At 34.0% G+C, this 27,220-nt stretch overlaps 1 protein-coding gene across 1 annotated transcript in view; it reads right to left on the bottom strand.

Moving 5' to 3' along the window:
- The window catches only part of LOC107064470 (uncharacterized), a 387,060-nt gene that overhangs the window by 235,992 nt on the left and 123,848 nt on the right, over positions 1-27,220 (bottom strand). Inside the window, exons 4-6 of the mRNA XM_089173580.1 lie at positions 17,796-18,728; positions 16,806-16,928; positions 15,468-16,636 (exon numbers count right to left, since the gene is read on the bottom strand). Of these exons, the coding sequence (XP_089029706.1) occupies positions 15,468-16,636; positions 16,806-16,928; positions 17,796-18,728 (2,225 nt within the window). The remainder of the gene's footprint in view (positions 1-15,467; positions 16,637-16,805; positions 16,929-17,795; positions 18,729-27,220) is intronic.

Below are 27,220 nucleotides of genomic sequence, written 5' to 3'. Positions count from 1 at the left end.
AGTATCTGATAAAAAGAAGTAAGAGAAAAAAGAAGTAAGAAAGAAAAAGAAAAAGAATAAGAATAAGTGAAGATTCACGAAGATTTTAATGACAAGTTAACACGCCCATAATCGAATAAATTTCGCGTACGGGATGAACGATTTATCAGGAAAGGCGTGAAGTAATTATCCGTACGAGATCACCGGAGAAACTTTTGGTAAAATAAGGAAGAGAAGAGAGAAAAAGAGACGACGATGATGATGAGATCGATCTCGAGGGAGGGGGGGGGGTGAATCTTCCTCTCTCGCTCTCTCTTTCTTCTCTCTATCTCTCCTTCTTTCTTCCGGGTAGTTAAACTGAAGAAGAAGAAGAAGAAGGAAGGGGAGAAGGAAGAAAGAGAGGAGGTAGCCAGAAGACAGTCTTCGAGTCGGCACACGTTCGGGTATCGTATTTCGTATTCAGGTCCAAGCACCGCTTTCGTTGCTGGCCGTGTATTACCTCCCATATCGAAACTCGACATCTCGATGTGCAAGAGATGCATCGAAACGGGGACAAGGAGCCACGAAAAATTCCTATGCTTAATGGACCGCACGTTTATACGCGATTTCCTTATACTGTTATAGCTTTACATCCTACAATACATTTGAATCCTATACGCATATATATATATATATATATATATATATATATACTTTTAGTTAAATACATAAGTACATATACCAAGGACCGGCAAAAACACACACATATTACGTAAGCTCGAAATACCCTGGGCACCGATTTTTACGATCAAAAATGGGAATAGCGCGTATCGAAATAATCGTTTCCATATCCTCGAAAAGAGAGAACAAAAAATAAAAAATTAAATGAGAAGGAAAAAAAAGAAAGATGAAACGTACAACGCGTTCTATTATTTTTTAAGTCTCGATCTTTTCTACTTCAATAAAAACGAAACGATATTCGTAGGAAATGGTTTAGGCATTGGCTCGTTTTCTTTTTGGTCCCCGATCGTAAAAAATGATTACTTTAAGTATTTCGTGGATTTTCATTATTCTTTTTCTAGGGTCAAATAAGAAATAGTCAAAGAAATATTTCTATATAAAAAAAAAACAGAGAGATTGACGTATTATATTTTTTGTCGAGAAGACAAAGCTTGTGTTTTAACGTAGTTGTAAAAGTAGAATTCAAATTAGTAGAGTAAAATTCAGAAGATGTCTGTCAGAATGTCGTTCTATTCTCAAATACGATCTTAATTCGACTGGCTATTGGCCAATATTCCCCCTCCTTCTTCCTACTCTCTTTATCTCTCTTTCTTCTTCTTCTTCTTTTTTCTTATATCCTTCGGATTTCGTGAGAATCCTTGAGATGGTTGGGATAAACGAAGGAACCTGACCGTCATGTTAACGCGTATCCAACTTGTAATTATGACAAACGGTGAAAGCGTCGAAAGTTATCGAGATTCATCGATATAAGAGTACCGACGATGAAATAATAACAAGCATAAAAAGAAGAAGAGAAAAAATAATAATAATAATAAAAAGAAAATAAAGAAGATCTGGACCATTGGAGGGGAGATATCATTTTACGTAAGATGAAATATATTTCTTGCATGTAATAACTTTCAATGTAAGACAACTTCATCACCCCTTTTTTTTTTTTATGTTCTTTCTCTGACTTTTTCGTCAAAAGAAATTAAAAAAAAAACGAATTTTTTTTTTTAAGTGAAAAAAAAAATACAAGTAACACGAGCGAAAGAAGAGAGAGGATTTGATCGAGTGCCCAAAATGATGAATCGACTATCGCACACAAACGTGTGTATAACCATCGACCAAAGTAAAACGAATTCTTGAGTACCGGTTTTTTTTTTTTTTTCGTAAGTTTACTATAAACGCAAAATTTTGATTACAACTCTTACTCTCTTTCTTTCTTTCTCTTTCTCTTTTACACTCTTTTTTTTATCGATACAAGCGTGAAGTTAATTTATGACTCAGCTTTTCATTTATTAAACCATTATACCTGGAGTTTTATGTTTGTTTCATTAAAAGAAATGCATACATATAATATGTTAGAATCAAGAAAAATATAACTCTCGAAATAAAAATGAACAAGTGAATTTTGTTTCGATATTTCATACTATAATTGAATATCGCTAGGATGAATTTTCTAAAGCTTACTAATTACAAATTTTATATGCAATATGTGTACACCGTATTGGAAATATATTTATAAACCAGAGCATACTCTTATAACCATATTATTCAATTATTTTGGTAGAATAACGAAATAAAACAAATTTTATTATCATAATTCAATAAGAAAACAAAAACAAATTTAGAATACTGTAATGTCGAGATTTTCCAACATTTCCGCCTGACTATCACCGTTACTCGTGAAAATATTTTCACTTTTAGTAATACAAATTAAAACATTTGTTGATAACAAATGTCGTAAAGAAAAATTTATTCAGAAATAATTACTCGATACATAATACAAATATAAATTAAGTATGTATTAAAAAAAAAAAAAAATCAAAGTCAAGTGTTCATTTGAAATCAAGTGTGTGTTTATTTATTTAAATATTTCATGATATTAAATTAAATCAGATAAATATTTAATAACACAGGACGTAAAACATGTTCTAACGTTTTTTTTTTTTTTTTTTTTGCAAAGTTTAACAGAATTTGTTAATTTTCCTGTAATTTCTACAACTTTCAAATTTAGTTACTAACACTTTGAGAAGACTTCATTTTAAAGGATATTTATGAAAAGTAGTAATCAACGAAATTTGCAAATAACATTTGAATGAAAGCCATGATTGAATGTTCAAAATGATATATTTATTGTTCTTTAGAAAGAAAAACTAAAGAAACAAGTAGAAACGATTTATACTCTGATAATGAGATGCTTTCTGTAATATTATATTTCATCTTCCACTTGACGAAGAAGAGTCACTTATTACGAGACCAAAGTAAGATTATTTGTAAGATCGTGCCTTGCTATTATTAAAACGGTCAGACAGATTTACCTTGAATAAGTATGTTTTCTATCTCTCTCTCTCTCTCTCTCTCTCTCCGAGTGGCTTTTTCTGTTCATAATAAGATACTTAGGTCGTCCTTTTAAAAATGACATCAACAACGTCAAACACTCGATTGCTATGTAAATAATATTATTATAAGAATAATGAAAAGAGTAAAGAATCCAAATAAAAAGGGCGAAACAAACTTAAAAACGAAAACACGATAATAATTTCAATTCACTGTACGCATTATGCAGATATAATGTATACAATATATGCAGATACATGAGATAGGCAAATGAATAATGAACGATAAGGATAATGAATTATAACAAATATTGAAAATTCAACCAGCTCGTCGTGTTGCTCATCAAATTAATAGGCGGTTTTTAATTGAAACATCACAGTCCATAGTAAGTTTAAACGTAGGTCTATTTAATAAATTAATTGCTGGTTGCATTAACAATGGATAGACAGATAAAAAGAGAGAAAGAGCGAAAAAGAGGGAAAAGGGGGAAGAGTGAGGGATGAAAGAGAGAAAGAGGAAATTGGATAAAGTAAAAATTCACGGTTAATTATCTAGGAAAGTTCGTTCGTTCGTTCGTTCGTTCATTCGTTCGTTCGTTCATTCATTCGTTCATTCATTCATTCGTCCGTTTATACACTAATTCAAAGCCAGAGATATTTTTCAGTGTTTAGATTAAAGTTAACTACAATAGCATATATAAAGGAAATATTACGAGAAAAGCCTACACATGTTGGATAATTAAATCCAAAGAATATTAAATATTTCAACGTCAGATATGTAGAGTTGAAACGTCATAGAAACTTAAGACATTTGAATCGCTAAAGACTGAAAAGGTGAAGGGACAAAGGGCCGTAAAGCAATAGTCACGAGAGGGTTTTCTCCTTGTTCTTGGCGTACCGACACACAAAGCTTGGCGTTAATTAACAATTAAAGTTATTACATCCGTTTGGTTCCGGGCGAATAACTTTTCTACTCGTGTATACGCACGCGCGTTTTAAAGAAAGAAAGAAAAAATAAAGAAAGAAAGAAAGAGAGAGAGAGAAAGAAAGAAAGAAAATATTCTTTTCTTCGTCTATTCGTGAATATACACAAACACCCATATATACCTATAAACACAAATAATATGTACACACATATATATATATATATGCATGTACATATACGTGGGTGGTTTAACACGCAAGAAAGTTAACTAGCACACGATCGAACCGGCACGCGCATACATTTGCATTTTACGACGCGCCTAATTGAGCTGTTCGTTATTTTGTCATGGCGATTCCCGCGTGGCTTGTTGTTCTCTTGTTCCCGCTACGGTGAACGACGTACTTTATCGCCACCCGTTACACGATCTCTCGTGCTCTCAATCGTTCCTTCAGTCAATAGAAAGGAAAAAAAAAGTTCAAGGAAAGTAAAAAAGAGAAAAAGGAATAGAGAGAAAAAAGAGAGAGAGAGAGAGAGAGAGATGATGATGGGGAATGGAGAAAAACGAAACGTTGGACCATATTCTTGAGTGATAAAAAATCATTGATCTCAAGTAGGCGAAAAAACTTCGTGTAAATGAGACATTAAATTATTTTTTATCTCTTATTCCACTTCTTCTTCTTCTTCTTCTTCTTCTTCCTCTTCTTTTTCGTTTTTTTTTTTCGTTCTATTTTATATTTTTTCAAAGTACGTAAAAGAATATTACAAAACGAACATAATCCATATCTGAAACTATTAACCCTTTGACCACGCCGAAATCATGTTTTGCCTAGAACACCAAGACATTATTTTTATTATTCAAAGAATATAATGGCAAAATAATAATAAATTGATGATAATAAAATATTGTAATTGTTCAATAAGGCACATTTTATTTCAAAGTATCTTCTATATATCGGTCATATTCAAATACACTAACTTTCAATTTTCATTTAATTTTTTACAATTGTAAAAGGTTTCATACATTCCGATTACCAATGACCACCGTTCTTAGTAGCACAAAATATTGAAAAATATTGAATAGATGTGTATTTAATATTTAAAAGAAATTCAATATCTTTTGGACATCAAAGAGTCCGTCTCAGGAGAAACTGTGATCAGTCATATATGACCAACATGGCAGTCAAAGTGTTAAAGGTATACTTCCTTTATTATCATTCCTTCGTATGTTTTTTATTAATTCAAGTGAAAACTTCTTTAGAATAGGGAGTGATTTGAAAAAAATGAAACACTGGGTCACGCAACGAAGCTTGTATACGGATAGGCAACGGAGCGACGGGCCGCTATGCAAGGGCCACGATTTTTATTGCTTAAATTTGAAAAAGTGTACTTTTTATCAGCTATTCCACCCAGAGAGACCATACCGGTGACCTTTATTATATATAGTAATAATATTATAATAAATAAATCCTACAATTATCTTACTCTTGAAACTGTGCATTCGTCTCATTCTCTCGAAACTTAGATTTTGGAAGGTTTCACTTCTAACACGTGAGATCTGCACACATGTTTTTTTTTTTTTTTTTTTTAATAATATAATAACATTCGAATTATGGAGGATAGAGGTAAGGAGTAACATCTCTGTATATGAAAAATGTCCGTCGAAATTGAACCAATTGAGGTGGCGCCACATTAGCATCATGGTCAATTTTAAAGGAAACACCAATTATTATTAGAATAGGATTGAGAAATAAACAATTACAATACATTTACAATTGCTACATTCATACCATATCAAGTATCTAAACCAGCGCCATTCTGGAAGGTTTTTGAACTGTTCTTTATAAAAAATGCTGGACACTATTTTACATTTTTTTCCATAAGAGATTTTACTCCTTACCTTTACCCTCCATAATTCGAATACAACGTTATACTTGGTTAATATGAGAAACATGATATCGATTAGTTGTCTCTCTCTCTCTCTCTCTCTCTCTCTTATTTTTTCTCAAATTTAAAATCCAAAGAGAGGCAACTAACTTTTGATAGAAGATGTCTTTCACACTCTGATCTATCTAATGGTTTTCGTTGCACGAACGAAGATCTATAATTGAATCTAAGAAATCGTACTGAACATCTAAAAGATTTTCGTGTAAAGTTCACTGTCATCCTAGTTCGATTTAAATATCAATACTAAATATATATATCATAGAAAAAGGAAAGAAAGAAGAAGAAGAAGAAGAAAACGAAAGGAAAATCAATTTTCTATTTCAAATGTCTAATATTTATGATAATAATAATTTGATTCGTGTTCGTTTATTAAATTGTACTTTTAAGTTTTCTTATAATAATGAATAATAAAATAAAACGAATCGTTTATTTGACGTTCTTATTTTGTATATAATAAAACGCATAGTAAAGAAACAACGCTTTGTAATAAGGAAACACACAGAGAGAGAGAGAGAGAGAGAGAGAGAAAATAAACGTAAAATTGTTGAACAATAATTAAGACACGCGATTGCAAAGTGTATTATATACCGTTGGCATTATTAGTTCCATTGTTGGTAAGGCTTTTCATGAACTTCTTTCGAGATAGCACAAGTCATGGTAGACAAAGGGCCACAGAGATCTCATTCCCACTCATCGACCAACGGTACTAATTAAATCTACTTTTCATTCGGAATATTAGTCGCATAATTTACGGAAAAAAAGCTAAAGGCAACAAAAAAAGAACACTTACATGAGTGTACGAGCTTCGTTTGCTAAAAAAAGAAAAAAAAAGAAAAAGAAAAAAAAACGGAACACATTTGACTTCGATTCAGCAAATAATCATGAAAATTTTCGATCAATGATAGTAGGTTAATTACAGAAGGATGTAAAAACGTGACATCGATAGAAATATCATAGCGAGAGATCATGCTAGTTGTAAAGAGAAATATTCAAGCTTAAAAGCAAGATATATAGGTCGCTTGTGAGTTCGAGAGTTAAATTGAAAGCAAACGAGAGTTAAAAATGCAACGTCGTGCTAATGGATCTTGCATTTTTCCGTTGGAATGAATAAAAAAAGAGGACTGACGGACTGACGAACAGACGGACGGAAGAAGGAAGGAAGAAAGGAAGAAAGGAAGGAAGGAAGGAAGAAAGGATGGATGCAAGAAATAAAGAAAGAATGAAAGAAAAGCGTTCTCTTTCGTACGCTTTTACGATATTAAAACATAAATATGTTAATGCATTCGTAAATCTCTTAATGAGAACATTTAGAATTTCACTTGGAAAAAGCTTTCGAATGACTTTCATAATTTACTTGTTATATTTGTACAATTCTCTGTGTTTACGTGACCTGTAAACTTTTAATCTTAACGTAAAACGTAACAAACATACGCAACAATGAATTTGATTTTAACTTGATGTCGTTGGCAACAACAACAACAAAAAAAGATGGAAAGAGAAAAACATCAAACACGATTTTAATATATGCATTTATATAAATGCACAAATAATATAATAGTATATTTGTTGTATTGAATGTACTAAAAGATTTTTTCTTTTTTTTTTTTTTGTTGTACTCTAAAGTAAAACATCACGTACGTAAAAATATTATATTTCTGTTAACTTTTTCCATACTAATGATGTCCATAAATCTCTAACAATCGTTATGTACTTCCGATGACTTTAGTCACTCGTTAAATTTCACATTTCGCTCTTTGTTTTTTGTTTTTTTTTTGTTTTTTTTTTTAACTTTATTACAGCAAAATAAATTTATTATTTCCATGATTAGCGATTTCTTATGAAGGTAACGCATTCGCAGTATAACGAAAAACCTTAAAATTCTAGATAAATATAATTAAAAGTGAAAAAGACAAAAATTATCCTATTATTAATGAAACTCTCATTGTTCGCGAAAATAACAATAGAGCTACTTGAAATAGCATTGTTATCATTGTACAATCTCACAAAAATACAAGTATTAGTTAATTGTCAGTTAACAATCGTTTTTTATCTTACGAATTTTCTATTCGTCAAAACATATTCATAAACGCGGAGGTGCACAGAGATAATAAAAAAAACCGACAAACACATTTATAAAACGTGTTCAACAATTTCTATAATAATTGTTCTCTCCGATGTACTTTGCAAATGATTTGTTATGTTTCATTGTTTAATTGTAATTTGTCACTGACAAATAAAATGTTTTATTGGAAATGTTTGTAAAAACACCCTCAATCGTATTGAAATGGTACTTTAGAACGATGTAACAGACACGCGCCCGATAAATGTTATAATCACGTGCTCTCATCGCCACCTAATTGAGACGATAAAAGATAAAAAGAGAGAAAAAAGGAAAAAGGTACAAGAAAGAAACATTCGCGAATCACTACTCTTCTTTTTACGAGCCCTTAACGACCGCAATCTCGATGTTACGATAGGAATTATTCCCTTTCTCTTTCTATCACTCGCAATCAGCCTCGTTTTTTTGGGAGGGGAGGGGGAATAAATCTATCTCTTTCTTTCTTCTTTCACCCTATGCCTTTTACTTTTCGGCTAGTGGCCAGTGTGATATATGAAGCGGTTATAGACCCCCCACGGATTTAGGGGTTACGAACCTCCAAATTGATTCGAATCGTTTCTCGACTATAATGCAGGATAACTAATGACATACGCTGGATCAAACTGATATTCCTCTCAATACATACAGAAAGAGTAAGAGAGATAGAAAGAGTAGAAGAACAGAGAGAGAGAGAGAGAGAGAGAGAGAGGGAATATGTAGAAGAGACATGTCTCTTCGTTCTGGTTCGTTTAAAAAGATAAGAAAATAGTAAGCGACATTGATCCTGACTGAGCCAGTTAAATCCTTTTTTACCTGCCAGCCATTTAATTGCCATAGGATTTTCTAAATGGTTCTTCCACTCTTAGCGAACCAAAAAAAAAAAAAAAAATAGAGAAAAAATATCCCACGAAAGAAAAGATCTTCGACGACCCCGTCATTTACTCGTAATGAGAAAAAAAAAGAAAATTAGTTATCTTTTATCCATAATCTTCGCTTTGTCGTTGGAAAAGAAAAAGAAAAAAGAACTAAAGTTGGAATTAAAAAATAAAATATATAAGAACCGATTCGTTTTACTCTTCGATTAATCCGAGTAATCGATAATTAACGTCTAAGGGAAAGATCGATTTCGATAGAATCGATGTAATATTGAAGGAACAAAAAAAACAAAGAGAGAGAGAGAGAGAGAGAGAGAGAGAGATAACGAACTATAATCATTCTTTCAAAGATCGATCAAGATCGGTTTATATCTTTCCATTTTCTCTCTCTCTCTCTCTCGTTTTGTTCTTACGTTAATTTAAAGGTGCGATTTCAATTTCCGCAACATGCCGCTTTAACCGGCTAATCATAGTTATTCAGGGCGCATCACGTTAATTGGTGCCACGCAAGTGGAAAGATGATCTCGAGCATCGAGATTGTGTGGAAAGAAAGAAAGAAAGACGAGGAAAAAAAATAAAAAGAGAAGAAAAAGAAAAGGAGAGACTGAGTAAGAGAGTGAGAGAGAAAGAGAGATGTGCGAGAGAGAAAAGACTTCGTCGTTACATCAAATTGAAAAATAATATCAAGAGCAAAGTGCAACATAATTGCTTGTGCATTGCCTCGCGTACTCGATACACGTTCAGCAAGATAATTACAAAGTTCCACTCCTCCTTCTCGCACGTCGTCGTCGTCGACATCGAACGACGACTATCGACTTTTAATAATCGACCGCAAAACTCGTTAAGATTCTTCTGATTGATCGACTTAATGCGACCATTTTTCTTCTAATTACCACGATATCGAGGTCTCAATCGTAAGAGAATGTCTATCCGAATCATGAAACATTTAATATTATAACATTTCTCCGTATTATGAATATGTACATATAAATATGAATATATATATATATATATATATATATATATATATATATATATATATATATTTATGTGTAAGGTTATGCAGGATCCCGACCTAACTACAATGATATTTTTTTGAATGGGGGGGGGGGGAGAAGGGGAAATAATATTAAAAAACGATTTTCTATATCAGTCCGTTTTATTTATAAAACGTATGTTTGCCGAATGATCCTAGGGTGAGTTCGCGTTCTGAATATATTTTCACGAAACAAAAATATTTTATAGCGTTAAAGTACGTATATGTGTGAGCACACATGAACAAAAAAAATCCGTTATGAAAGCAACCTTTTCATATATTAAATCGTTAATACCAACGTTGTTAAGTTCCAAAGAATAATGTTGTACACGCCTTTCAATATCACGCGAAAATAACATGTTGTTTTTTTTGTAGGAAATGCAAAAAAAAGAAAATGACAACATTGAAAGGTTGAATTTATGCAGCAGCCCGATTATTCCACCATTTATTATTTTCTTTTTTTTGTTTTTTTCAAATAAACCTTTCCCTTTCTCTGGCTCTCCCTTAAAAACGATAAATCACGCGTGGAATGAATCAAAGTAACCGAGCAAAAAGGAAACAAACAAACGAAAAAAAAAAAAACGAAAAAAGAAGAAAAAAAGAGGGAAAATCGAGAAAAATAAAAATTAAAAAGAAATTAAAAAAAAAAAAAAAAAGGAAAAAGACAATCAAAAATCTAGATAAATACTTAAAACGTGATTTCGGAGATACTTGCTAACAAACGTAAAGGTAACCAAACGCCTCCGCGTGACACGAGAGGTATTACAATGACGAACGGACATCGCTTGAGTTAATAGTCGATGCGTTAAGGTTTAATAGCATTGTATGAGGGGGGGGGATGAGGGAGAAAAAAGGACCTACGTGCGAGACACCTACGCACGGGCAACTCCTCTTCCACGCACCTGCACGTCCATCGTTGAACGATGTTCGAGAGATAAAAAAAGAAAAAGGAAAAAGAAAAAAAGAACTCTCCAACGTATGTATGTACGTAGAGAAAAATATCAACGAGCGGATACACGATCGAAAGGATTCGTCTGGGAAATATTATTCTCGATGAATGATTCTTCTTGCTGCAAAAACGACATGAACCGACATGAACTCTTTGTTCGAGTGTCGAGACGACACCAAAGACCATTATCCCATTAGAATAAATGTAAAGTGGAAAACGAGTAGGTCGATGTTCCCCCTCTTTTCTTCCACCTCCCTCCCTCCCTCTCTCCCCTCCCCTCCCCTTCTCCTCATTCTTCTTTCTTTTTTCTCCCCTTTCTTTTCTCCTTCCTATTCCTCCTCTTCCTTGATCTTTTTTTTTCTTCTTCTCTTCTCTAGATTCCGTTCTTCTCGCTATCGTTACTAAACGCCCTGTAACGCAGGGGGTGGAAAATCGGTGGCAGTACGGGGCAGGGAACGGTAGGGCGCATTTACATGATATGAATATAATAGAGAGGGCTGCTGAGTCATTCGTACAACCCGAGCGTGCTTCGACGACCTAGCAACTTCGAGAGCGCTACCTGTTGAACGAATTGAGTTCAAACCCTTGCTGACCTACAGGATATATTCATGGGGTCTCTAGTATATCGTCCATTCCTAATCGTTACTTTCTTCCTGCAATTCGATTTCATTTATAGATTTTGTTTTTTTTTTATCATTCGCATTTTGTATGTTCTCTTAAAAAAAATATAATCGTTCAATTTAATATTTGTTGTTGTTGTTGTTGTTATCTTTTTAATCGTTTTTTGAAGTGAAAACTTCTTTAGAATGGGAATGATCTGAAAAGTAAATAAACGGAAACGGAGCTATGTAACGATGCTATGTAACGAAGCTATGAAACGGCTGGTATACTAAATAATGAGAGAAAAAGAGACAAACATATAGGATTTAGACTGCGAGAGAATGAGACGGAATATAGCCTATACAGTTTTTTGTCTCATCTTTAAAAATTTCTCAATAACGCAACTGTGTATAGTATCGTACAAGAATTTGTATTAGTAGAAAAAGAGAAAGAAGAAAAAAAAAAAAAAAGACTAGTGATTTGATACTTTTGATAAATTATGAAATTTTTTCGTTCTCCTTATACTTTCCATTAAACTTTGAAAATATTTCATGAAATATATAGAGAGAGAGAGAACGAGTTAACTGAAAGTATTGGAAACTCCAGACAGTACTGAGGAAGATGAGTCGATCTCGAGAAAAAAATTTGAAGAACGGGAAGCGCCGCAGGAGACGAGAATTTTTAATATGGAAAAAGAAGATGAGACGGGTTTGAAGCTAATCCAGTTACCGATTTCTATCGAGATACTACTAACTATACATTTCTGGTTGCTTTGAACTCACACATATTGAACTGACAAATTACTTATTTCCTTCTTTTTTTTTCTTTTTTTTTAATTTAATTTTGACTTAACTCAATACCTGTATTCATTGAACATCAGGAAAGGATTAAGGAATCATTTAAAAATATGTGCAACATGATAATAGTCAAATAAAACGTGTAATACTCCAGAAATAATTTTTGATATTATTTACATAATATACAACTGTCGATATACGTTAAAACTAAATTGACAGATTTCAAATGTCATTCTCAATATTAAAAATCACAAATATTCAACTTTTATCATTTTATATTGACTTTGATTGATACAATCATACGTACTAATTTTATAACGATAATAATCATATATTTTATAATATATTCGTAGACACCCAACAAATTTTAGTAAAACAAAAAAAACAAAAAATCTATAAATACAGAATCAACGTCTTTAAATCTAGTGTTATAGACAAATAGTTGTAAAAGATTTTCAAAGGATGACTCTATACGTATATACAAGTATTGTATGAGTGTTGTATTGAGTATTCAGTAAGAATATTTCTACAATGCGTGCGTGAGACCAGTAGTTACACAAAGAGAGAAAGAGAAAAAGAGAGAGAGAGAGAGAGAGAGAGAGAGATAGAATAAAAGAGAATGAAAGAGAAATAAGAAAAAGAAGAGATAATAGTGTACGTCTAACGTTTAGTCGGGGTCGTCAAGTCACGATTAATTTCAATTCTTGTCGCACAAGTAGTACTTCCTACGAAAAGACGACGCGAACGGTGAACGTCGTCGATTCAAAAGAATCCCGAAGGAGCGAAAGAAAGAAAGGTCGCGAGCTATGGTAAGAACCCAACGAATGGGAGGGAGAGGCGCCACCGTCCCGTCACGAGACCATTCAAATCGTTTCAACTCGAAGCAGCACGACTGTTTAAAGACGATCATATGTCGCCATACGTCCGGATAACATATGCTACGTGAGCAAAGATCTGTGTTGTCCCTCCTTTCCATCCATCCCGTAACACAATGTATGTATATACCTATTACTTCCTACGGCTTTTCAAAACGAAGATTGTACGTATGAGATATATAAGATGTTTCTGAAAAAGATTGTTTCATTCAAATAATAAAATGATCAATATTTCAATTAATTAATAATCATAACATACAAATATAATAATATTTCATATTAAAAGATTAAAAGAGTATAAAGATACTTAAAGAAATTATTGAGAATTTGATCCAAAAACTAATTAGATAATATTATTAACTCATTTGCATTATTAGGATATATTAGGTTGTACCAAAAGTTTCTTCTTTTTATTTTGTATTTTTTATGTTGATTAATATACAGTAAAGAAAAAAGTAATATAGAGTAGAAACGATATTATTTTGTAAAATAACGTAAACAAATATTACGCATACAATATTGTGCAACTTATCACCAAGAGAAAGGAAGAAATTTTTGGGACGACCTAATATGTGCATTTTCCTTAGTTCATTTACAAGTAAATGGGGTGTGAAATGATATTGCGTTTTATACTTCTAGTAAAGAATAATAATAGAAGATGTTATTAGTAATTTTGATAATGGTGAATGAAGTAATTAGACCACTGAAAACTAAAATGTTCAATTAAATTGATAAAATGGGGACATTATTTATTTTTCATTTCCCTTACAGTCCACAAATGAGTTTTAATATAATTATTGAACTCCATTAATAAATTGATCTAAAATATATGATTATATATTTACTTATATAGTTACCTAATGATCTCAAAAACATGATGAACAATGTGCTTATATTATCAAGCGTAAATGAAAAAATGTTATATGTGATATTGTTTAACTAAATACCGTTATATCACTGTTGAACATTTTTCTAAAGTTTATTAATGTTATTTCAATGTACTTATATTTTCTTAGTTTTAAGTATTAGTAATTTAAGTTATGTACCAGCCTATGTACAGGTAACCATGTTTACCTCTTGTAGGATTTACTATGTAGTAACTTTTGTGATTATTATATAAATTTTTCTTTTCTGGTATAAATAAATAAATAAATAAATAAATAAATAAATAAATTTTTGAACCACATTTTATACACTGTTATCAAATATAAATAAACCTTTTTCAAAGATCCATAGAATGATTTTTATTCGATTTGATGTGAATTCGCCGTGTCTAGACTAGGAAAATTTGCATATTCACCTTTTAATAGTTGATATTTCGAAATAATAGAACGAGACGGTGTATTATACATATAGCTTTGAAATATGTACATAATATAGTAGGATTATTAAAGAGACGAGTTCTTCTTCTAAGGCGTCTAAAGTTAAAACGAAAAAGATGGCTAAGCCTTTATACGGCAAAGCGAACCAATTCTGAAAAGAGCTTTCTCTTCTCTCTCTCTCTCTCTCTCTTCTTTCTTTTTCTCTTTCTCCCCTAATATTCGCCCGTTTAAAACCACATACGATTTACGCTCACGCTCACGCTGTTCTCGTATCGCGCCGTGAAAATGCGTACCTTAGATCAAAGCTTTAGACATAACGCAGGTAACTCGCGTAAGCTCTACCCAAGGAGGGCTCTGATATCTTTTGAACATTTTTTCAGAAAGAGAGAGAGAGAGAGAGAGAGAGAGTAAGAAAGAAAAAGATACAACCAGTCCGTTAAATCTTTTCATTAAAAGACACACTAAGAAGAAGAAGAAGAAGAAGAAGATCTAAGGCTTGTACGAGAAAGAAAGATATAAGTACGGATTTATACAAAAAAAAAAAAAAATAGAAAAAAAAAGAGATATATTGGTGTACACACAGCTTTCGTGTGAGAATTAACGCAAGACTTTTCAACTTTCTACTCTTGTATATGTGTATATACATATACCGCGAACTCTTTTATGAGAATACACTTTTCATCTTAAATTTTGAATTATCCCTCTCTCAATGTTCGTTCAATTTTCTTGGAAAATATCAAAAAAATGATGTGAATTGTATGTATATATTATTTTTTCTATTAATAAACATATCGATTAACTATATATAATAATTAATATTATAAACTTTATGTATATAATATAATAAAGTTCATTTAAAAATAATTATAAAATAATGATGGGATATTAAGAATCGAAGATACTTAGAAAGGGTAAACGATAAAATCAGATGGTGATTAGAATAGAAAGGAAAAGAAAAAAGGACGGGTATAATAATACGAAAATAACGATATAGCGTATAAAACGATAAAGCGTAATAAGACTGACCTTGCAAAGAACGCTGCGGCTGCGCTGGCCTGGGCCGGTGTTCCTGGCACCCCACTAACGTTGTAAGAATACTTGGTCTCCTGATAAACTTGATACGCGTTCTGCGGCTTGGAGTGTGACGATCTATGATAATAATGCTCTCCGTAGGGACTCTTCTCAGTTTGACGATCGACGACGTTTGGTACCTTCAAGTATGCCTGTATTGCTGGGGACGAAGAGGACGTCGAGCCTGACGACAATTTCGCGTGACATTTCTCATGAGAAACCTTCTCCGGTGCACCATGTAAATGTGACTTCTCGTGAGACGTAACGATTGGCTTGTCGATCGTACCGTAAGACTTAAAATCATAGCCTTTCAATTCTCCGTAATACTTGAGATTTTCGACCTTGAATCCATGATTAGAGTCGTGATTCGCCTTGGATTTGGCAGAGTCGTGCTTACTAACGTATCCTACGACATCCTGCGAGGATTTCATCCTGTCCGTGGACTTCGCAGTGACCTCGACACCGTGCAGAGCAACCACCTTCGATTGTGGCTTCTCGATCTTCAACATGGATCTATCCACGGGACGACCTTGGACCGTTTCGTTGGCCTTCAGCAAGGACTCCACGGCACTCTTATACTTATCGCTTATACTGGTCAGTTCGCAACATGGGGAAGCTCCACTACCGAAACCATTATTACTTATAACACCAATACAAACACCATTGTTACTATTACTCGTATTACTACTACTACAACAACCACCGGCACAAGGAACACTACTGTTCAAAATTACACTACAACCCGATCTAATCTGTTGTTGTTGGTGCTGTTGTTGCTGTTGTTGCTGTTGATAATTATGATGATTATGATTATGATGATGATGATGATGGTGATGATTATGATGACTGTGATAATGATGACTAGTCTTTGATGACTCACTGTGACACTTAGGTGTCAATACTAATTCCGAATCGTCACTGCTATCGCAATAAATATCTTCCCTGTTGCAATTGTTGTTGTTGTTGTTGTTGTTGTTGTTGGGACAACGTAGCACGTCGCACGTCTTCTGCTGGGAACGCTGATTACGAACCGACAACACACGTATTGCTTCACGCGCGGTCGGCGTGATACTGGCTAGATTAGAGGGCGTCTCGGCGCCATGAGTGGAGCCTCCCCCTCCCTCCTCCACCCCCTCCTACGACACCACAACTGCTACTACAGCTCAAGCCGCCGCAGCTCGTGCTCCCTGCGCTGCATCCTCCCTCTCCTCCCCCTGTTGCTGTTGCTGTTGCTGTTGCTGTTGCTGTTGCTGCTGCTGCTGCTGCTGCTACTGCTGCTACTATTCCTCCTACTCCACCACCACCTCCACCACCTCCACTTCCTCCACTTCCTCCACTTCCTCCTCCTCCTGCTCCTCCTATTCCTCCTCCTGAACCTCCTAATCCGACACCCTGACGTCTTGTCCTCTCTTCTTGCTGCAAGTGACAAGGAAACGTATTAATTCGTTGCATAGAAAAGTGTTCTTAACTCTTCCTATACAACTTAGCTCGAGATTTGTGAATGAATAGATCAAAGACCAACCACGTGTTGGATCTACTATACGAATAAGCGTTGTATGTATATATGAACGGAGAAACGTGTGAAGATGAAAGAAAACTGTCGCCGACGACGAATATATAATTCATTTGTCGTTTTTTCTTTGAAATGTTTTATTTTATTTATTATTTATAAATGTTAAGTAGAATTGTATTAAATTAAAATGATTGTGTGTGTGTGTATGCGTGCGGAATTGAAATGTAATTTTAATGTTAATTATAAAATATTTCTTTTTTTTATGAAATTTATTGAATATTATAGTAGCGTTACTTTTTTTTTTATTATTTTCATTTTAATAGCCAGCATGATAATTTTTTTTCATTAAAATTTCATTAAATAGTCAATTTATTTCGTTGAAATATATTGCAAAAATCAAATAATTTAATACAATGAAAAGAATGTTGTAATTTGTAGAAATTTCCATCATCCTACACATAGAAAATTAATTTGACGTGCTACCACAAATCGATCGAGTTTTCATAATACAATGAAAAATTTCCATAAAAACGCAATAAAACAATAATTATTATAAAGAAGCTTCGGGAAAAGCAACCTACTGGTTGTATTTTTATAGATACACCAGTTCCAAGTATCTAGCAAGCACTTTTTTATTCGACCCATGAGTCTTTTAGCATTTTTACGAACATTCGTTTAGGTCAGTTTTTTAAAAATAAAAATAAAAATTCTATATTTTCATTATTTTTTCTTGTATTCAAAAAAAAAAAAAAAAAGATCCAATAACTCACCTGTGTTCTTTTCGAATCATCCTGACGTCTAACAATTTCCGAATATTTCGGAGGTTCAGCATGATACTTTGGGGGTGGTTCAGACTTAGGTGGCGTTTCTTGATACTTCGGGGGCCTGTCGTATTGCCGATATTTAGGTGGATCGATGTAAGGATTATTCTGATGTCTGTAGTAATCCGGTAATTGGCATTCTGACAAATCAGATTGGGATCTGTTCAACTGATAATTTGGTGGTATCGATGAATTACTTTTTTGTTCTTGATGATTTTGTTTCGCATGTTTCGAGCTTACAAATTTATCTTGATTCCTATCTTTTTTATCACATTTATCTTTACCCTTGTCCTGGGCGGAAATTGCATTGCTGCTTGGACCATCGATCTTGTAGAAAGTTAATTCTTTTTTATTACCAGTCGCTGATTTATCAGTACTTGATCGATAGGATTTACTTTGTTGCTGTTGATATTGTTGTGGTTGTTGCTGTTGTTGTTGCGTTTGTTGCTGTTGTTGCAATGATTGTTGTAACTGTTGCTGTTGTTGTTGTTGTTGTTGTTGAGGATTCTCCAACTTCGGTGGTGGATCGATATGGTAGAAGGTCAATTCTCGTGAGTCCTGTGACTTGGATCGTGTTTCATGATACGCATACTGCTGTCTCTCAGGCTGCGAATGACTCCTCGAATATCTTTGCTCGAACTTAGTCAACCCGTCTTGTTGATATCTTCCCGTTAATCTTGCCGTTGATCTCTCAGCATTCGAATCAAGCCGAACAGAATTGCGGCCATATTCGAGATACTCATCCCCGTATTTGAAGATCTGCCGTGGCTTGTACTTCTCCTCGAACTGGGAATAGTTGTAAGTGTTGAAGCCAACCTGATTGAAATCCCTACTGAGATTCGAAGAGTCGTAATCCGTTGAAGTTACTGCCTCCACGTTTATCTGAAAAAGAAAAGGATTGTCGTTAAATGAGAGAAAAATTTAACGGGAACGAAATAAAAGAAAATAAAGAAAAGATAGAACAAAGAAGAAAATCAAAGTTTCAGTTTGGAATTTAAGTTCACCCAAAGACAAAAGATAAAGCGTGCTAAGGTATGCATAAGATTCTTTGCTAAGGGTTGATCTGTATAGGAAATACGAAGAGAAACGAGAAAGAAGAAGAAGAAGAAGAAGAAGTAGTCGAAAGTACGATTCACGAGAATGGAAGAAAAAAAGAAAAAGAAAACGAAGAGAAGAACTCTCCGAGAGTTCTCTGAGAGTAGTCTCAGGGGTCATAAATCGGGGAACGTCTTATTCTTAAACGGTCGAGTATTTAGCGTAAAACAAAAAGCCAGCATTTGCGATAAATAAAATCTGACACTGAGGGGGCGTGTCGTTTTTATCTCTTCCTCTTTTCTTCTCTCTTTCTCTCTCTCTCACTCTCTCTTTCTCTCTTTCTCTATATACTTCTTTCTTTAACGGATAAAGCACAGTTCCTCTGCCCTTCTCAAGAATATGGAACTGAAGCGGCAAGAATGGGTGCCCCTTGGAGAATGTTCACGCTAGGGCTGGTCTAGAGGTGGTATAAAAGATAAAGTTCTTTAACTATAAGTCGATTCTCTTTATATTTAATGAATCACTTTTAGTTTCGAAGTATCTATAAGAGAATTTTAACATTGCCATTGTCATTACCTTTTGTCATTGTCAATTTTCAATTATATTTAAGTGTGAAATATTATAGCAGCATAAAAACACCACTCGAATGATCTGAAAGTGTGCAAAATTTGGCCGGTTTTGAATTCGAGTTAATTCGAGCGCGCAAATTAAGAGGTTAAATGAGGCAAATAAACTTATTGTTAAGATAAAACATTTTCCTATATTGTTTACAAATAGTTTTTCTTTCTATTTTTTGTTAAATTAAATTTCTTCAATGTCGTAGAATTTTTGTTCGTTATAAATATTTGCCGATAACGCAAAGTTGATAGAACATTTATAGTTTTTATTGATCGAAAGTCACGAAGCTTTAGTCGAGACGATGATCTTAAATCATCGTGTAACGTCGAGTATAAAGCTATAACTTCCTCACGAAGGATCGAAAGCATAGCCTCCGGGCTATGGTTATATATCATGCTCGGTAATGAAGACTACAACGGCGTGCTACCGACGTGGTTTTATATATCAGCTTACTTAAAGTATACTTACACGTAGTATTAATACGAAAGAATAACAATAATATATTGTTGTATCTCGTTTAAACAATTTTTTTTTTTATTTAAATTGTTATTATTTCATAATGTTAAAAAAATATGGAAAAATATATTTTAATACTTTAATACAATTCATTGTTTCATTTTTGTCCACGTATACCTATGCGTACCTAATACTTTTTGGTTTTAACATTTTGTGATTTCAAAGTTGGAGCTTAAATTTCAAACAAAAAATTTCCAACGATTCGCTTGCTTTTGTTCTGTTATTCTATGATTGCAAAAGCAGGAAATTATTTTTAATTATTGAAATACACGTTCCTGTGACGTTCGTGAAACTTGATAAATCGTAACATTGTTTCGGTTACTGTCATTCATCTTAATCCGTCAATTTTCTGTGTAAAACACGTGTTCGGGACGAGACGCATCAACGAATTGTCCCTGCAAAATTCATGGGTTTGAATGGACGATAATCGTTTTATTTTTTTTTTTTCAAATTTTAAAACCTATGTTAGATATTGAAATATTTTAAAATATCTCAAAATATTTCAATATGCTTTTTTTATTATATTTTTAATTTCTATAAATTATCATTAACTTTAAATACTACATATACTGTATATAGTATTACTAATTAATTATCCTTAATCCTCTATTAAGGATTAATCACTGTAACATAACATTCGAATACAAAATTCCTAATGCATGCAGAGACAAATCAATGCCGTATAGGGGCATCAAAGTGATCGGGAACAATCATAGAATCTTAATGCGACAAAGACATATAAACGATACTGATGAAAGAGAGAGAGAGAGAGAGAGAGAGTGAATCGATCGATGTTGGACTAATACTACTCGATCGCTAATTGACCCTAATCTCTCCCTAGAGTGACGAGGATCAGCAGCATAACGATGCCCTTTGGCCAGCGTGCTTCCTTTGAAGGCTTTGATTTGTACGAAAAAGAACAAGAAAAAGAAAGAAAAAAAAAAAAAAAAAGAGAGAGAAATAAAAAACGATAACCAAACAGCTCTTACATAGAAATCGAGATCTAAGGAAACCTACACATAAGATTTTTAAATTCTCTTGAGAATTGGTGAATTGTTCGTTTAAACGTTTTCTTTTGACCTCTCTAATACTCCTCTCTCAAAAGGGATAGAGAAATAGAAAAGAAAAAGGATGACAAAGGAGAACAAACGATTGATGAAAGGGAAAAAGAGAAAAAGGAGAAAAATAAAAGAGAAAGAGAATACGTATAGAGAGAGAGTGAAAGTGAAGGATGGTGATCTCAATTCCGAGCTTAGTAACCCTCAGTTAGCCGTGTAAACGCAACCGAAAACAAAGTTCAGCGTACAAACACGAAATAAAGGCAGGTACCTAACGAAGTTCATTTCAGCAGTCTGACTACTTACCGACTTCTTCTCTCTACCAATCTCTCTTTCTCTTATTACGAAAAGCAGAAAAGTGACGAACATATTCTAATTGAATTCAGACTGTGCTTGCCTTCTGATCTCGATATTTTCCTCGAGATTTCTCGATCCTTCCAACAAACTTTCCATTAATATTCTTAACATTGCAATTTACATAGCTATTTTACTCGGTACGAGAATTATTTCCATGGTAGATGAATTTTCTTGAATTTTCCACTTTCCACCCTTTCAATCTTTTCACTTTGGCAAACAAGAAATTATTCAACAAATTTTTAAGAATGAATTTCTTTTGACAAGTTTCTTTTACAAGACAAATAGATTAATTTTTACTGTTTGTTGTTATTTCTTTCTTTTTTTTTTTTTTTTTTTTTAAATAAAATTATCAAGATAACGATAAATAAATAAGAAACCACAAAAGTATGTAAAACGAGATCTTGTTGTCTGTACGTGACATGTATATATATATATATGTGTGTGTGTGTGTGTACATATATGTGTATCGTTAATGAATATGTCATTTTTAGCCTGAAGGGATACTAAGAGAGAAATAGAGAGAGAAAAATGAAGAAAAGGGGATTATATATAGGATTTTTACAGCGGACTGACCTGTCTCAATAGCAGGTTTTTAACCCCCCTGCTCGGCCAATCAAATTATAAGCGCTCGGTTGCGCGCTCGAATGAAAATCTTCGTCGATTCTATTTCACGTTGTATTTCGAAATTGAAAGTATCTCTCTTTCTCCCTTTCTTTCATACACATACTATCGTTCAACGAGTAGAAAAGAAATTATTTCAACTGACCGAACGATATCGAACAAGAGAGAAGCTTTTTATTACGATTTCGTTCGTAAAATTCTCTTTTCTCTCTCTCTCTCTCTCTTTCTCTCTTTGTAGTGTCTTGTTGGAAAAATCACTTTGAAAGAAATACCATGATCGAACTTGCGCGTTGTTTTAATCGAGAAAAAGAAATATAAGAAAGAAAAGAAAAGAAAAGAAAAAGAGAATACCCAAACGTCCCCATGAGAGAAAGCTTCAAAGAAAGGTCCTACCATCGTCATCAGGAATTCGTCCTCTTTCATTGTTTTTTTTTTCAGGGAAGAAAGATGATTATTCGCGAGAAGAGAGAAACGAATGAAGAAAGGAAGAAATGAAAGAATTACGAGCATACGTCGAAGGGTGGCATACGATTCAATCTTCGACACACAGCAGAGACATGACGATCGAGAAGATCGAACATCATCATAAATACAATGCACACGTGGATAGTCTATGGGGAATGTCTTTTTAATATAAAAGTCAGTATATCTCTTTGAAGAGAGTGAAAAAGGAAAAAAAAAAACATGAAGAAAGGTGAAGAAGAAGAAGAAGAAGAAGAAAAGGAAAAAGAGGTATCGTAAAAATAGATGGACTTACTGACTGACTGACTCGCTATATGGAAAAACAACGAGAGTAAAGAGATAGAAAGTCGGAATAAAAAGAAAGTTTGAGGATAACGAATGAACCTTGCAAAAAAGATATAAAAAAAAAAAAGATGTGAAGGGGAGGAAAAAAGAGAGAAGGAATAAAGGGAGAATGAGGAGGACCAAGCAATCTCTTACGGTTGAGTTTGTTTTACTCAGGAACGTGGTCTCGATCACTCCAAATAATCATCGCACCACACGCGAGTCTTTCGCATCATCGCATCAACGAAAATGAGAAGAAGAACGACGAAGTGAAAAATCCTTAAAAAGGGACGACGAAACGATGTAAAAGAGAGAAAGAGAGAGAGAGAGAGAGAGAGAGAGTAACAAAAGAAGAATGTCGACGTAATGATAAAAGCAAGGAAAGGCGAGCCCCGATGTCGTTGTCGTTTAAAAAAAGACTTCCTTTTATCCACGAAAAAATCGTCCAATCTCTACTTGTCCATCTTATGGCGACCAGTGCACTGACAAAAGGTCTGTCTATCCTGTGTCCGACGAGACTAGTCTACGAGTAATATTTCATTCCTTCTTCTATTTTTTTTTCTCCTCTTCTTTCCTTCCTTCCTTCCTTCCTTCCTTCCTTCCTTATTTCCTTCCTTTCCGTTTTCCTTTTTATTTTTGTTCTCTTTTTCAACATTTTTCTTTTATCACGCGAAACACGCAAGGATGAAGAACATTTTCTAACTCATTAATACTACTGGATGTGGAACTCCCTGTGTGTGGAATACAAGTTTTACTGTATTTTCTCAGTAAAAAATGCATGTATCGTAGAGATAACACAGAAAGAGAGAGAGAGAGAGAGAGAAGGAGAGTGGTTTAGCACACAGCACGGTTCTTCTAATCCTGTTTTTCCAGCAGTGGAAAATCACGCAATTAGTAGATTAGAGAGATGATCATGCGTATTGCAGAACGGTAACCCTCGCGAATAACAACCACGTACAAAGGGCTCATAAGCCTCTCAGGGAAACTGGTTATTTTTCTTTCATTAGACGAAGGTATTCGCGCTCTTCGTTTTATCATATTCGCTTCGTGCTCACAACGAACGAACGAACGAACGAACGAACAAACTAACGCACGTTGCACGCTGCACGTTTCACTTTTGTGGGTTTGTGTATATATACGAATATCGTAGAATATCGAGAAACGAGAGAATACACAGTAACCACGAGTGCGAAAGATGCGTATAAAACGGAAACGAGTTGTAACGAGTATCTTTCATGTAATTTCATCTTCAACTTATTTTCTCTTATCGAAAATTCTTCCGTGCTTTTAAATCATATCATGAAAATTACGATATACTTTGTAAGCATTTCAAGATACACGCAGTTTCAACTTTCGCAAAATTTCATTTTCATTGAAATTCGTCTTTCCTCCACTTAATACGGGATCGATTTCAATTACAAATATTACCAATTCGTAATCGGTCAAAGGCTCTTGTCCAAGTAGTTAAAAATATTTTCTACTCAAACGTATCGAAGTTTTTTTTTTATTATTATTTTAAACGCATAATATCGATTAAAAACCAATCGTATATTCCGAGAGATAAAATAACTCGTTAAAATATTATCTTGTTATTTTTTTTTTTATTACTCTCCCTTTTTACGAAAATCTTCTTACACATATTTATTCCATGTTTCCAAAGAGATCTCACCTAGAGTCAACAGCAGCAATTATAATACAGCAAAATAGAGTCATCAATCTATATTCTACCCATGCCCATTGTTACTTGACTTTAATGATCCAACGAGAACTAATTTATTTCTACGTGGTTAGGCCATTGACTCAATAACTTATTAAATTATTATTATTATTATCTCGAGAGTTCACATAAAATAAATACTATATTGAACATTGGGAAATCCGAAAGTATATAAATATTACTCGAGGTTCTACCAGAATAGGCCAATCCTCTTATCCAAAGCTTTGTCTTCTGTATTTCCAAAAGTGGTTTGTTCTTTCTAGACGGCCCTTCAAATATTCATACTTTTTGCCAATTCGCTTTATCATTTCCATCCTATTCTCTTCTATACGTTACAGTTTTCTATACCAGTATTCTCTCACAAAGAAAGAACGAAAAGATCAAGATAGAAACAGAGAAGATAAGAAGGAAACTAGGATAGGAAGAAACCATTTTCTTTTAGTACATCTCGCATAAGATTTATGAACTAATTGAATAGGTAAGTATCTCGTCAATTGAAAAGCTTCTCTGGCAGTGGTCCATTAGTACGTGCATAGAACAGACTTCAACGAACGAATGAATTCGCGTGTATCGATGTACTTCTCTATGTATAGGATTACGAAAGTATATTCTAGACGTATCCAAACCATGAAAGAAATTGAAATCGTTAGAACAGTATCCATTGAAATGCTTTCTACGTAAACACTGATTTAGACGAGTGCAATGTTCACGATATTCTGAAACTCTCTCTCTCTCTCTCTCTCTCTCTCTGTAGTCTTGTAAAAATAAGAAAGAAATAAGACGACATCTTTATTATCTTTCAATTAAGTATCTGACTTATTTGCGAATTTGTACAATATGTTATCGTTCTCTTAATGCTCTTTACGAAGCAACCGAAGAAGAAACGAGGTAATCCATCAAATACGATCTCTTCGAAGGACTTAACCATTTCTTCTCATCGATAAGTACTTAACGATAACCCCTTATATCATCTTGTATATCCAACCAAAGACAAGAAAACATGATCGATTTACAATTTGCTCATGTTTAACTCATTTAAAAGTTCATATATGTTTTATAGGATTTATAAACGTAAACAACATGTAAATCGATTCGAAAGAGACCAACAACCATGCACGTTAAGAAGGGGAAAAAAAAAAGAAAAGAAAAGAAAAGGATAGAAATATAAACGTCATCGGAGATGTGAGAAACCTTTTAAAACCCACTGTTATCCTTGACAGATTCCCGAAGGACACTCTTATCTTCCAACTGGTGTTTACTTTGTGGATCTTAACAGGGTAACCTTCGCCGTTGGTAGAAATGCTTCAAGAGAGAAATTCTACATTGCCTAGTGTTAACTGGACGGACGTTTTAGTAGTGTGCAAAAGGGACGTGTAGTGAAATAACAAGAGCGAAACGTACGAGGGAGAAAAGGAAGAAGGAGTGAATAACAGTCGTCGACCAACGCGAAAGTGCTATCGAGAGAGAAAGTCTATGTGTTTATATGTATATACATGTATGAGTGTAAGAGAAAGAGAAAGAAATAGGAAGGATAAGACGACAATCCGTTGCGTAAATGCCAGGAGGATTTAGATCGGACGTCTCTAATGGCAGCAGGATTTCAATGGCAAATGGCACCTGCCAGATCCTCGCCACTTGTTTGGCCAAAGGATTTGTGAAGTCTGCTGGGCGAAATGTGCCAGGTTTGTCTGTCTCGTTTGGAACCATTGAGCTGTGAAAATGTGAAAATTAACCGTAAAAGTGTTTTAATAAAATGAAAACGAAAAATAAAACAAGAAGGAAAAAGATGATTAACAACCAACTATATTTGTTAGGAGAGCTTACAATTACTTGCTTTAACTCTGTCTGTATGTGTGTATTTTATTTAACATTGAAATAAAACAACTACGGTATAGTGTTTCGTTGGAAAAAGAAATTATATATAAAAAAAAAGAAGTAAATCCCACGATCCTAAGTGACCCCAACCGAACCGATCTCGATCATGACATCGACAAAAAATGTCTACCCATATCCATAGAAGGAACGGTAGGAAGCAAGGCTGGTAATGTTAACCGCGTAATACAAGCCAGTGTAGTGAAAAAGAGAGAATAAGTGACGGGAGTAAATGAAAAAGAAGAAGATAGAAAAAAATGTAAGAGTGAAAGATAGAGAGGGACAGAGAGAGAGAGAGAGAAAAAGAAAGAGAAAGAGACGATGATAACCCTTCGTTCTCTTCAAAAGCCGAATCCTTCTTATTCTCTCGAGAAGAGCAAACAATCTAACAAGCAAAAAAGTCCTTTTTACACTGAGGTTCTTCGATGCTTGTTAAGAAAATCCTCATCCCATGGGCTAGTTTTCTTTCTTTACAGTCATAAGAGTGAGAAAAAGAGAGAGAGAGAGAGAGAGAGAGAAAGAAAGAAAGAAAGAAAGAAAGAGAACGAGGGGGATTGAGTAAATGTGAGTGAGGAAGAGAGAAAGAGATAGAGAAGACACGAAGAACGACGACGATGGGGATGTGTCCTTCGTTAAGAGACGTCGACACGGCACCTGGTGTACGATTACGTTCGCAGCATGTGCACATGGGGTTCGGCATGGTGGCACGAGTATGCGCGAGAGCACGATACTGTAGAAACGAGAATGGGGTGTTGGATGTCCGACGACGGATCGTGACGGATGAGAAACGTCCA

This window comes from Polistes dominula, unplaced genomic scaffold (assembly GCF_049000335.1).
Source record: "Polistes dominula isolate Pdom_NZ unplaced genomic scaffold, Pdom_raw_medaka contig_33, whole genome shotgun sequence".
Classification (NCBI taxonomy): Eukaryota; Metazoa; Arthropoda; class Insecta; order Hymenoptera; family Vespidae; genus Polistes; species Polistes dominula.
The sequence above is the reverse complement of the archived record's forward strand: the minus strand, read 5'-3'. Positions and strand labels throughout refer to the sequence as shown.